At 40.4% G+C, this 12,741-nt stretch overlaps 2 protein-coding genes across 2 annotated transcripts in view; one reads left to right on the top strand and one right to left on the bottom strand.

The window, feature by feature from the left end:
• Positions 1 to 10,638, bottom strand: part of ITFG1 (integrin alpha FG-GAP repeat containing 1) — a 206,060-nt gene extending 195,422 nt beyond the window's left edge. Inside the window, exons 1-5 of the mRNA XM_065567608.1 lie at positions 10,467 to 10,638; positions 7,694 to 7,763; positions 6,454 to 6,596; positions 4,730 to 4,787; positions 2,489 to 2,563 (exon numbers count right to left, since the gene is read on the bottom strand). Of these exons, the coding sequence (XP_065423680.1) occupies positions 2,489 to 2,563; positions 4,730 to 4,787; positions 6,454 to 6,596; positions 7,694 to 7,763; positions 10,467 to 10,638 (518 nt within the window). The remainder of the gene's footprint in view (positions 1 to 2,488; positions 2,564 to 4,729; positions 4,788 to 6,453; positions 6,597 to 7,693; positions 7,764 to 10,466) is intronic.
• A 183-nt stretch (positions 10,639 to 10,821) lies between these two features.
• The window catches only part of PHKB (phosphorylase kinase regulatory subunit beta), a 198,370-nt gene continuing 196,450 nt past the window's right edge, over positions 10,822 to 12,741 (top strand). The window contains 1 exon segment of the mRNA XM_005289835.4: positions 10,822 to 10,960. The gene's annotated coding sequence lies outside the window, so the exon portion shown is untranslated.

Genomic DNA, 12,741 nt, shown 5'->3' with positions numbered 1-12,741 from the left:
TAATTTAAATTGTTGGGTACAAACTAAATATTTCATATTTAAATGTACTAGAATGTTTATACAAATTACTTTCTATCTTCAATGAAGTTCCTCTATCTAGAAACCAGAACACTTTACACATATAATTTGGTAAAGAATATGAAGTGTAGGCCCTACATACCCTACTTAACAGTTGTTCATGGAAGGGTCATGCTAGTAACCCAGACTCCAATTTATGTGCCTGGTAAGTCCCAGTCACAGTAGGTATTACTAGCTGAAGTGATCCTTTTCTTCACCAGGCAGGATATATAAATTAGCACTTTGGAAGGGTGAACAGTCTGTGAGCTGCTCCTGCAATTTGTGAAGCTCAGAACCAGGACCATGTTTTAAGTATCTGAGAGCATACTGTGCCAAATAGGTTTTTGATCTAAATTCCCAAAGAAAAAGAATACAGTTCTTCACTATTAGTTTTCTTAGCTAACCTCTCATTCTCATTTTCCCTATAGGCATTATATATATATTTTAAAACTGTCTCTACTATTTGATGGGGATGTATGTTCTTTTATCCTGCTTTTACTGCATTAGCCATGTCTACAACATATTCTAATCGCCAAAGAAAGTCCTTTGCTCAGGGTATAACCAGAAATCCCAGATAAGTTAAAATTTTTATTCCAGTATTCCCTAACAAGTCTTGTACTGAAACCAGCTTTTTATTAAAGAGATTCATATTCTGTTCCACTGCTCTTGAAATTCTAAAATACGAGACACAGAACTATAAGTTTGCAGTTATACAGATATAGGAAAGGGCTTTTATTTTCTCACTGCTGCTCTAATCCTGAGGAAAAATGCATCTCTCTTCCTTGCTAGATCTCTGTTCTTTTAGGATAGGTCTGCACTTGAAGCTTGGGGTTTTTGGTCTAAATTCCCAAAGAAAAAGAATGCAGTTCTTTACTATTAGTTTTCTTGAAGCTTGAAGTATTTGGGGGTATGATTCCCAGCTTGAGATGACATAATTGCTCTTATAGAACTAGCACACTAAATACAGAATGTAGCCTGGGTAACATGGGGGGGGAGGGAGAGGCTAGTCACCCCATATATCCCATTCAAGACCCTAGACATATACCCTCTTAGACATAATAGTTTCTCTATGCAGATATATTTTACTTGGTGAACATTAGATACTATAATGATAGGTGCTATAGAAAACCCTAAAAAAAAAAAAAATTAAAAGGTTAGAGAACAGTCTTGGGATAATTAAGTCAAGTTGTTTTCCCTGCAAATATATAAGATTAGGAAAAGAAAGATTAACCGTATCTGAATAAATATGGAACTGTTAATTCTGATGCATACATTCTCCCTACATCAACACACCCACATAACAGTATTTAAAAATGAGTCAAATAAAGCTTTTAAAACAAAACAACCCCCCCACAAATTTGGAAGTAAATGTTCTCTTGTAAATTGCCTCTTGCTTAAATAAGGCAATTTCAAAAGCTAAAATTCTACAAGGTATTACTGCACGGGAATTAGTACTGCATATTTAAAAGCAAATAAAATAAATAAAAAAAATCGAAGAACTTAATATTTTCATATCATGCATTTGATTTTTTTGCTGTAGTGTAGGCGAAAGGTGCAAAAGAGAGCTCCAGCCTATTTTAATACACGAGACTACTCCCACAAGGAACCAACAAGTAAGTGGAAGAGAGGAAATGAAAATAAGACAATTATAGACTTAGTCCAACCGTAATCGCTCTAAACAAACACCAACAGCATTCACTCAGTTAAAATTTGTTCCAAGGTTTCAAGCAACACAGTATCAGGAACGAATTTCATCTTTAGACAATATTTTACCATTAATCTCTGAACCAGCCAAGTGTACCTCTGTATACGTCAAAACTATACACACTTTATGCCTCAACCTGAGCACATGAAAAATATTGCACAAATTTTTCATGTCTGTTCCCTAATCAATAGTGGATAGCCCACTGGTATCTGCTGACATACTTTTGTATTTACATGAATGGAATCTTGAGGTGTATTAGACCAAATATAAGTTATAGGCTTCAGTGTGTACACAGACGACAGTCTTTTTGTTACATATTTGTACAGTGCCAATTAAAAAGACACTTGCATCTATGTTCTACCATGATAAAAATAAATGCAATTGAATTCATTACCATTGTACACCATAAGAGCTGCAAGAAACCACCATGTACTTTCTCATATCAGCCACCATTACTCAAGTTTTAGGTTCTTGAAACCGTCACAGAATTTCTAGTTTATTACACAGAAGTGCACAGAAATTAGATCCTATGTGCCACAGAGTACACAGAACATTGCTTCTATGATATCAAGAGGAAGAGGGTCAAAACAAGAGCTCCATATCTGTACACCACCCACTCAACATGGAAATTTTATGCACTTGCACTGACAGTAGAATTGGGTGTGCCAACAATTGATATAAATATTCATGTTACATGCTAGTAAATAAGTAAACATTTTAGCTTACCTGCCTAGCAGTATCTGAGGTCTATCTGATTCATTTGTGACACCAAAGACATCAGGAATTAAATCACCATTGAAGCTGAAAACGTAAAAACAAGCTGTGTCATCTTATCCTTCATTAACAATTTTCAGTCTGACTATTATAAATCATCCCTCTGTATTTGGGACTCTTAAGAATTGAAGAACTTGATTCTGTGCATTCTTCTATGAAGATTCAGTTCAAATCTGCACTACAGTAGAACATCAGAGTTATGAACAGAGTTACAAACTGACCGGTCAACCAGACACCTCATTTGGAACCAGAAGTATGCAATCAGGCAGCAAAAGAGGTGGGGAGGAAGCAAATACAGTGCAATACTGTGTTAAACGTAAATTACTAAAAAATAAAGGGAAAGTTTAAATCAATATACCTCCAATCCCTACCCTAACCAGACTATTAGAATAATTTATTAACTATCTCCCAACCACCATCCATCTAGCAGATCTCTCCACCTTTCTCCTCAACCCTCCTACCTTAATCTCCTCACAGGTCCTATCAGTTGTGGTAGCCACCCTACTTCTCCTAGGTCAATGCTGACTTCTAAGCTTACCTACAACACACACGGAAGTAATCAGCCTCAGCAAACATGAAATTTGAGTTCACCGATCACCAATCACAGAAGGGCTGCTTATCTGAGGTTGCAAATACATACATACTCGATCATAAGCCGGTTCATTTATAAGCCGATCCCCCCAAGATGGATAATAAAATGGAAATTTTTTATGACCCATTCATAAGCCGACCCTATTTCAGGGGTAGGCAAACTTTGGCTCCCAGGCCATCAGGATAAGCTGCTGGCGGGCCAAGACGGTTTGTTTACCTCAAGCATCTGCAGGCACGGAGGTAAACCTAAGTAAACAAAGTGTCCCGGCCTGCTAGTGACTTACCCTGATGGGCCAGAACAGCAACTGGTGGGGACATTTTTGGGGGGGGACTGGGGTTCGGGGGAGTAACCCCTGTGACCACCTCTCACATGACCCCACCCCTAGCCTGGGGCCCCCACACTATCCCCATCCCATTGCTTTCCACCTTAGCTGTGGCGGGCCAGGTGAGGATGTTCTGGCCTGGCTGGAGCTGCTCCAGCAGGCTGGGCTGCGCGGCTACAGCCTGCCAGCCCCGGAGCTGGAGCTGCTTCGGAGGTGGGGGGTGGAAGCAGCGTGGCCAGAAGCATAGAGACTCTGGCCCCGCCTCTTCCCTTTTGGCTCTGCTGGCTGTGCTGCCTCTCCTTGCCCCCTTTGTTGGGGGGGAGGGGCTGTGTCTCACCTCTCCCTCTCTATACCCATTCATAAGCCAACCCCCTTCTCTGATGCTTCCCTTTTTTACCAAAAAAATCCGGCTTATGAACGAGTATATAGGGTAAGTAGAATGACAGATGCATGGAATATTCAAAGACATTACTGTGGTATCTACTTTATAAATGTTATATGTTTCTGTTTGGTCTAGGGATTATATTCTAGCTCCATTGGGGGGAGGTACAGGAGTTTCCTGCAGGAACTAAGCTCACTTGGCAGGGACAGGGATAATTAATGTGAATCAGTAGGCCTGTAACAAGTCTAGAGAAATCTCCACCCTGGGGAAAACTGCATAAACTGATCTGATTGAAGACACCTGGGCAAACAGAGAACTGAGAACAGTATAAAGTGACTATCTGACTACATGAAGAGAGATCACTCTCACTGCATCCAAGAACTGACATGAGACTATGACAAGAGATACAGTCCTTGTGAGAGAACCTGGAGTACTAAGAAACCTACTAGGGTCCTATGTAGCAGACAAGTATTATCTCGTAAGCAGGCATGTAAGCTATTTATTGTTTTCTCTGTAATGCTTTTGTTCTGAATACATACTTGGTTTTATGAACACTGGCTGGTCCCTTGTTAATCCTGTCATTGTCCCTGAGAGACCAGGACTGCAGATATAGAATTAAAGACAGATCTATTGAGGTGATCACAGTAAATTGCAGCCTAAATGCCTGGTCTAGAGGCCGCAAGTCATGAGACTTCACCTTGAGGAAATGCGACAGCCTGCAGCCTGGATGATTTCATGTTGTGTTTTTAGTATTGGGCACATTTCAGACTTAAGATATTTGGTGTTTTAATTTGACATTGTTAAACAAACTAAACACTTAAACATTAAATATTTAACATTTATGTTCCAATTTATTTCTGCAAGTTTTGTTCAAGGTAAGATGCCATACATACTTACTCCATAATTAGAGGCTCATCATGAAAAGTTTTATTTAACACAGTCTTACGATTAGAATCTGAAAACAGAAAAAGCATTCACTTGATTAAATTGCATACATTTTATGACATTAAGACACCCAGCCATCTTTATTATAATATATTCTTTATTAACTTTAGGTCTTCCAAAGCTATTTAGTGATTTTGTTTGCTGGCCATTTTCAAAAACACAGCCAGCCTTCAACACAAACAATATAACTGACTGCTTTGAGTTCCATGTAAATTCTAACTGCCAGCACAAAGAAGAAAGGCAATTCAGAGACCCAACTCTGGAACTTACCCATCCTTAGCCAGGTGGTGGCTCAACAAAATTACAAAAATAACCCTTACCACAAAAGTCAATTTCTACCTAGGTTAGTAATCTTATAAATTAATACTAAAATGTAGATTGAAGCATGTGAAAATGTGGTTAATAAAGATAATCTGAACCTGTTGGGACAAAAGCGTGTCCATATATAACATTTGCACAAAATGTACCTGAAAAGTATTCTTTATTCAAGGTGTTTAAGACTGTAGCACAGCGTAAATTGGAAGGAGTAATTATCAATTAGGAGACTATGTGGAAGTGTAAACTGGCTGGGTGTCCTGCACTGCTCCCCCCACAGACCCCTCAAATCCCACATCCAACTATCCCTGGCATACCTCTGTCCATCCCTGCTCAGAGCGGTCAGTTATTGTTTCCTTTCACCCCACACTTCCATTTGCTCCTATCTTCTGTCCCCCACTTCCTGGGTGTGCACCAGTACCCCGCCCTTCCATCTTCCACACCTTCTATCTCGTGTAGATATATAACGTTTCCACTAACACCATCCTATGCCTCTCATTCTCCAAGCTCTCAAGGTCCCCTGAATCCCCTCAGCCAACTGGCAAGGAGGCCTGCATCTTCCTGTTTGTGCCTCACGCCAGGTCAACCCTTCATATTTCTCCCAAATCCTCTGATCATCTCATGTGCTCTCCTGGACATGCTCCAACCCATTCCCCCAGTCTGCTACTTCACAATCCATTCCCCCCACTTCTGACTCAGCCTGGCAGCAACAGTACCTGAAGTCAGAAGTAGCTTGATTTATACTTCACAAATATTTTAATATTCAGTGTTTAAATATTGCTTTTAAGACACTTAAAGACTCTTCAGCCTTCCCATCCCTCCCCAAACATTCCCCCTAAATGCTGCTTCTCAGCAAGGTCAACAAAAATCAAATAAACTTGGAATTTCTAAACCAAACCATTTTATTAAATGTCATGAGCCCAAAAATGTTAGGATAATGTTGACAAATGAAGGAGAGGTAAATTTTCATAATACTGTATCCTATTTCTTACGCATCTTTCCCAGAGAAACTTTAGCCTAGGATAAAAATAATTATTGTTAAGGATGTGGGGAAGTTGGGAGAGGGTAGAGGCAGCGGGGGGGAGGGGGGAAGAGGAGGGGCGAATCTGGTTTATATTTAAAAAAAATAGCTCCAACTTGAACTGTGAATTGGCTATTGCTACTCCATTATAAAGGGACTGATGTTTTTTAACCCTCCTACCCACTGTAGTTCTAGTACAAAATTTTATGTAGATGTGAAACTGCAGATCTGCTATAGATGCTTGATCAGTATTTCTGTTATAAACACAAATAATGGTTATGTTGTCCAGTAAGTTATAACTTAAGTATTTTTTTGTTATTTAACAGCAACACCAACTTACCTAATGTTTGATTGCGTCCCCAGAAAATAATAACCGATAATTCATTAGTGATGTGATTTTGTGGTTTTGTTGTCAGAAGGACGTCCATTTGTGAATCACCATCATAATCTCCAGGAACCACACTGGTTATGACACCCTGATTTCTACAATTATAAAATTAAACATTTAAATGTGCAAATGGATGTGTGATTAAAATCTGTGGGCCCCTAAAATATTGTACATCCATAGACTAATAATGTATTTTCTTTTTGAAATGGTTAATATTACATTAAATTTTGTAGGATGAAAGTTTTAGCCCTAAGTTTTGGCAGACATTCTCCAACCCTATCTTATACACTCTTCTCACACTCCCCAGTACTTGCAAAACCTTACTAGTTCCATACCATAGCAACTTATCACTGCAGGCCCTTAAAAGCTCTATTTTAGACACAAGGAAACCTTCTAGTTTGATCCCAGTAGCTAGATCATAAAACATGATGTCTACACAGTAGGGACCAGAGCTGTAGATTGGGACTTCAGAAAGCCCTATCTTTTCTCCTTTGCTGTGTCTTATTCCTTCTCCCATATTATCTTTTGTTTTCTGCTGTCGTTCTTTTGGTCCACACACACATTGTTCATTGAGTATCTGGGCCTTGTTTCTAAATGAGAAGTTTGAATGTCAGTGCACCTGTACTCATGTGTTGACATGTGCAAAGGTGTGCCTATTCTGTGCATGAGTACTCAGTTTGTTCAAACTCATATACAGTTACACACACACATGCACATATGAAAGATGTAAATAAGGATATTCAGTTTTCTGTGCAAACAGTGGGTGGGCATTTGCACAGGAACTGGAAATCAGGCCCATATTCTACATTAAATAAGTGAAGCTGAGATTGTTCCATCTTTTTTTTTTTTTTTGCTTTTCCTCCTAAAACAAAGGGAAATGTATCTAACTAAACATAAACCCTATAGATTACAAAGTTCTTATTTCCCCACCTTCTCTCAGAGGTTGCATAAAATCTAGGCAAGTACAAAAAATACCAAATGGCCTTTCATGACATAATTCAGCAAGCTCATCTTTCAAGTTTAAGCTTGAATTCTACGGAGAAACTGAATCATGTAATTAAACAGACAAAAAAACAACCCAGAAAGAATCCTAATCATGCTCCCACTGAATCTTGCTTCCAATTTAGTCAGTCTTAACCAAAATGAATGTTTCCATTACATCATCATTAAGATATTATGTATCAATACTTACATTGACAACTTGACTTTGGGTTTAAAATACGGCTCCTTTTGGTCTGCCAGAAAGATAAGTAATTCATTGCCTGAAAAGGAAGCATATAAATAGCATTAAATTAATGAATAAACCCTATTAGACACTGGTTTTATGAGAATGAAAATAATATTTAACAAGGTATGGTTGAGACTGTTTGCACTGCCAAATATAATTGCTCCTCCCAGCTAACGAAAAAGAAATATTCAAAGGTAACTAAGTCTCATTTCCTTCTGCTTCAAAAGAGGTACAAGGGGAATATTTTTTTCACCAGGGCACTGTGAGCTGCATTTCAAATTGAAGTGAACTTAGCTCCAAAAACCCCTACATTCTTGCTCCAGTCATATCCAGATGTTTGATCCAGGTTTTTGTAGCAGAATCAGAGCAGCTATACTGGGTTTTCCAATTAGTTAGCGGAACTACAGGGGCAAAAACTGCCTAGATTCAGAAGGATCCAGGTGACTGTTCGGGGTTTTTGTGGTACTGCTGCACCAGGGTCTGGATTTGACATACTGGAAGCAGCTAGATTTTTTCTCTATTTCTGCAGTGGTGTTGGGTCTGAAAATTGGCTAGATAGAAGTGCTAATTTTGGGTTTTTGCAGTGCTGTTGCACCAGTATACTTTGGGATCTAGATATTCTTGATGCAGTAGGAGCAGCTAGACTTCTTCTCTATTCTGATGATAGAACTTGAAAGCTGGACTTAAAAAAACAAAAACAAAAAACCACCAGTAGGATACAGGTATCGCCAGCTTTTATGTTTAGCTCTGGTGTAAGAGAAAGTTCTTTCTCCTTTCAGATATCTTGGGGAGTGGGAATCAAGGTATCATGCAGTCACTCTAGTCTAAAACTAATCTAGAAAATGGACACTCAATAGGGTCCAAAGACAGCATTCTAGAAGCAACACTTGGCTGCCAAAAGTACCCTGAGAATGATTAGAGCTGGCACTGCTCCTGGAGCTCTAATGTTACAATACCTCCAATTGTTCTTATCCTACCCTTAGAGGTTAAAGAGAACAATTTTTCTCCCTACTCCTTGTAACAACCTTTTATGTACTTGAAAAATGTTATGTCCCCCCTCAGCCTTCTCTTCTCCAGTCTAAACAAACACATTTTTTTTCAATCTTCCCTCACAGGTCATGTTTTCTAGACCTTTCATCATTTTTGTTGCTCTTCTTTGGACTTTCTCCAATTTGTCCACATCTTTCCTGAAACGTGGCACCCAGAACTGGACGCAATACTCCAGTTGAGGCCTAATCAGTGTGGAGTAGAATGGAAGAATTACTTTTTGTGTCTTGCTTACAACACTCCTGCTAATACATCCCAGAACGATATTTGCTTTTTTTGCAACAGTGTTACACTGTTGACTTATATTTAGCTTGTGATCCACTATGACCCCCCAGATCCCTTTCTGCAGTACTCCTTTTTAGGCAGTCATTTCCCATTTTGTATGTGTGCAACTGATTGTTCCATCCTAAGTGGAGAACTTTGCATTTGTCGTTATTGAATTTCATCCTAGTTACTTCAGACCATTTCTCCAGTTTGTCCAGATCATTTTGAATTTTAATCCTACCCTTCAAAGCACTTGAAACGCCACACAGCATGGTATCAGCCACAAACTTTGTAAGTATACCATTATCTAAATCCTTGATGAAGATATTGAACAGAACCAGACTCAGAACTGATCCCTGCAGGACCCCCACTCAATATGCCCTTCAGGTTTGACTGTGAACCACTGGTAACTACTCTCTGTGAACTGTTTTGCAACCAATTATGCACCCACTGTAGCTCTATCTAGATTGTATTACCCTAGTTTGTTTCTGAGAAGGTCATGTGAAACCGTATCAAAAGCCTTACTAAAGTCAAGATATACCACATCTACCGCTTCCCCCCTATCCACAAGGCTTGCTACCCTGTCAAAGAAAGCTATTAGATTGGCTTGACATGATTTGTTCTTGACAAATCCATACTGACGGTTACTTATCACCTTACGATCTTCTAGATATTGGCAAATTGCTTAATTATTTGCCCCATTATCTTTCTGGGTACTGAAGTTAAACTGACTGATCTGTAATTCCCTGTTTTGTCCTTATTTCCCTTTTTATAGATGGGCACTATATTTGCCCACAGAACATGGGCATTGTTCCTGTTGCCTCTCGCATGCTAAACAAGCACTCTACCACTTGAGCTAATTCCCCTAGAAGACATAACATTACTTCAATTTTTGTTACAAGCATCTTCAGTATAATGCTGATTGAGGGGTAAGGCTACGACTATTAAATGACATACTTTAGACTATAAGCCACTGATAATACAATATTGTCCCAAAGTCTCCCTCTGACAAAAATGTCAATATTGTTTCACAGAGATGAGAAGCCCTTGGCCGAAGGACTTGTTAACACTCACACCTTATTTTGTGATCATAGATACAATTAGAAATTAACCTGTGTTACTATCAAGACTATTAATATTTAAGAGTTACATCCACTACTTACTCCCTTATTACGTTATATAAACGTAATTCATGGGCCTGCCCATATGGGGTGCACCATTCCTCAGCTAAGGGGCTCAGAGACGGCAGAGGTAGGTCCGGTATGAGAAGAGAAGAGACGATCCATGGCATTCAAGCCGTTTCCGTAACCAGTGGACTGTGCCCCATCTCCGCTGCTAAGGGGGCAGCCTCACCCCACCTACGCCATTGCCCCTAGAGGCTGGGGGCGCTCCAGTCCCCCAGGGGCCCAGCCCCTCCCGCACTTACCGCCCCTCAGCACGAACAGGTCCGTCTGCTTATCCGAGTTAAAGTCCCCGAAGGCCGCCAGGGTCCCGAAGGCCTCGGCCCCGAAGAGCTGGGCGGTGACGTTCTGCAGCCCCCGGCCAGCCCTCAGCAGCCCGAGGAGCAAGCACAGACCAAACAGGTAGCAGCGCCCCATCCTCCAGCACCTCCAACCCCCTCACAGTCTGCCGCGACCGCCGCCAGCATCACTTACGGCAGCGGGGGGGAGGGGCCGTCACAATCCTCGCTTCACTTCCGGACTGACTGAACAGACGCGTTTGCGACAGCGTCACGGGCGTGTTTACGGCCGGTCAGGGTAACAACAGCGGACAGAGCCGTGCTATCGCGTCGGCCTCTTCCCGGTGGAGCAGGCGCGAGGGGAGGGGAGTAGTAGTGGTGGTTCTTCCGCGCAATGGCGTCGCATCTGGCAGACGTGAGCTGGAGGATGTTGGAGCTGCGAGCCCGGTTTAAGCGCTCAGGTCTGACCCCTTTGCCTGGATGGGGAGGGGGCTGCGGGGATCTGTTTGCTTGCGCCCTCGCTGAGAGAATGGGGCTCGCCTTGTTCTTCTCACCTCTCTCAAACGAGCCCCGCTCTCCCCCCACTCTCCACCTCAGCTGTGGCTGTCACTATTTCTGGCTTGCTTGGGCCCCCGGCAGCTTCGCAGGTCACTCAAAGGGCAGCTGCCACGGTGGAGTTGAAGTCACAAGTGTTGCTGCTGCTGCACGGTTTTCGTCTCATCTTCTTACCTAACGCTGATAAAGTCTGAGATAAAATTTTGAGGCTTGTTCAGGGCTATGGTAACTCGCATTCTCTAGCCCCGTGGTGCACTTCCCCATTAAACTACATCTGTCCTTGTTTTCACAATAACTGACAGAGATGTAGGACCCCCTACCTGTAGCGCAAATTTAGATCCCTTTCTAAAGCCTTAACCTTTTTGTTTCTTTTTTCATCCTCACACCTTGCACAGTAAAAAACAAAAACTGTAACCGATCTCATTCGTTTGGAAATAAATTATTTTGGATTAATTTTAAGGTCATTTAAAAAATCTGCTACTCTGTTGATGCATAACTTTGCTGAGACATTTTAAATTCATGAGTTTAATGAGACATTTAAATTTCAATAAAGTTCAGCTCAGCACATGTAAATGAAACTGGTTTGCTTCACACATCATTGTGTTTGACAAGCTGTTGAACAGTAATTTATTCTGAAACCACTAATATATTCTTGCATCAAAATCATGATCTTTTGTCTAATTTTGCTGAGAACCACAGATTAGACTTAAATTCCACTCCCCTGAGATGAATATCCTTGGTTTACTTAACAATTTATTGCCATAAACCAGTGGTTCTCAACGCGTGGTCTGTGGGCCACTTGCAGCCCAGACAGCACAGGGCTGCAGCCCATGTGACATCCTCAGGGCCATACAGGTAGTATTTGATGCGGCCCACAATGGTACAAGAACCACTGCCATAAACACAAAATAGTTTGTAGTGACTTGTTACACTGTAAAAATTGCTTCCCTTAAAGGGAAGCTGTCACTGCAATGTGACCCATAAAGTTAGGTTTTGTAAAAGCTTGTTTGTAGCTCTATATTTGTAGTATCATTCAGATAGTTATTAGAAGAATTCAACTTTTAATGCTGACCACACAATACTACTTAATTAAACTTACAAAATGTGCAAGACAGTTTTTAACCTAGCATAATTTTACAGTCAATCTTCCTATCTAAAAGGAAAATGCATATTTAACCATATACTTGACTATGAAATAAATGTAACTACTTTTGCTTATATAAAAGGAAATTAAAAATTGTTTACACAAATTACATTTTTAAATGGAATGTTCAGTGCAAAACTTAGTAAGTGTGACTCAAGTTTACAATCACAAGTATGAGACTCACATTTTACAGTATCCCATAGTAAATAAAATATCATTTAGGCCCCAGTCCTGCAGACACCTACTTGTACATACTCCAATTACACGTTAAAAGTATCAAAATGAATTTTTGCCAACAAAAACTTATAAGTACCAATGAATTAAATCAATCAATATGATTTGATTACAACTGTATTAGTAGGAATGTACTGCAAATAATACAGTAATAGGCCAGTCCTGCAATCTGACCTGTACAGAGCCTCAGTGACCCCAGCAGGATTTCATACATGTGTAAGAGGGTTGCCTGCACAGATTCGTCTGCAGGATCAGGGCATAGTTTTCAACACCAGTTATGAAAACTAGCTTGTTTTTGTGTGTTTACCC

Source organism: Chrysemys picta, chromosome 14 (genome assembly GCF_011386835.1).
Source record: "Chrysemys picta bellii isolate R12L10 chromosome 14, ASM1138683v2, whole genome shotgun sequence".
NCBI classification, from domain to species: domain Eukaryota; kingdom Metazoa; phylum Chordata; order Testudines; family Emydidae; genus Chrysemys; species Chrysemys picta.
This window is presented reverse-complemented; position numbering and strand designations above follow the sequence as displayed.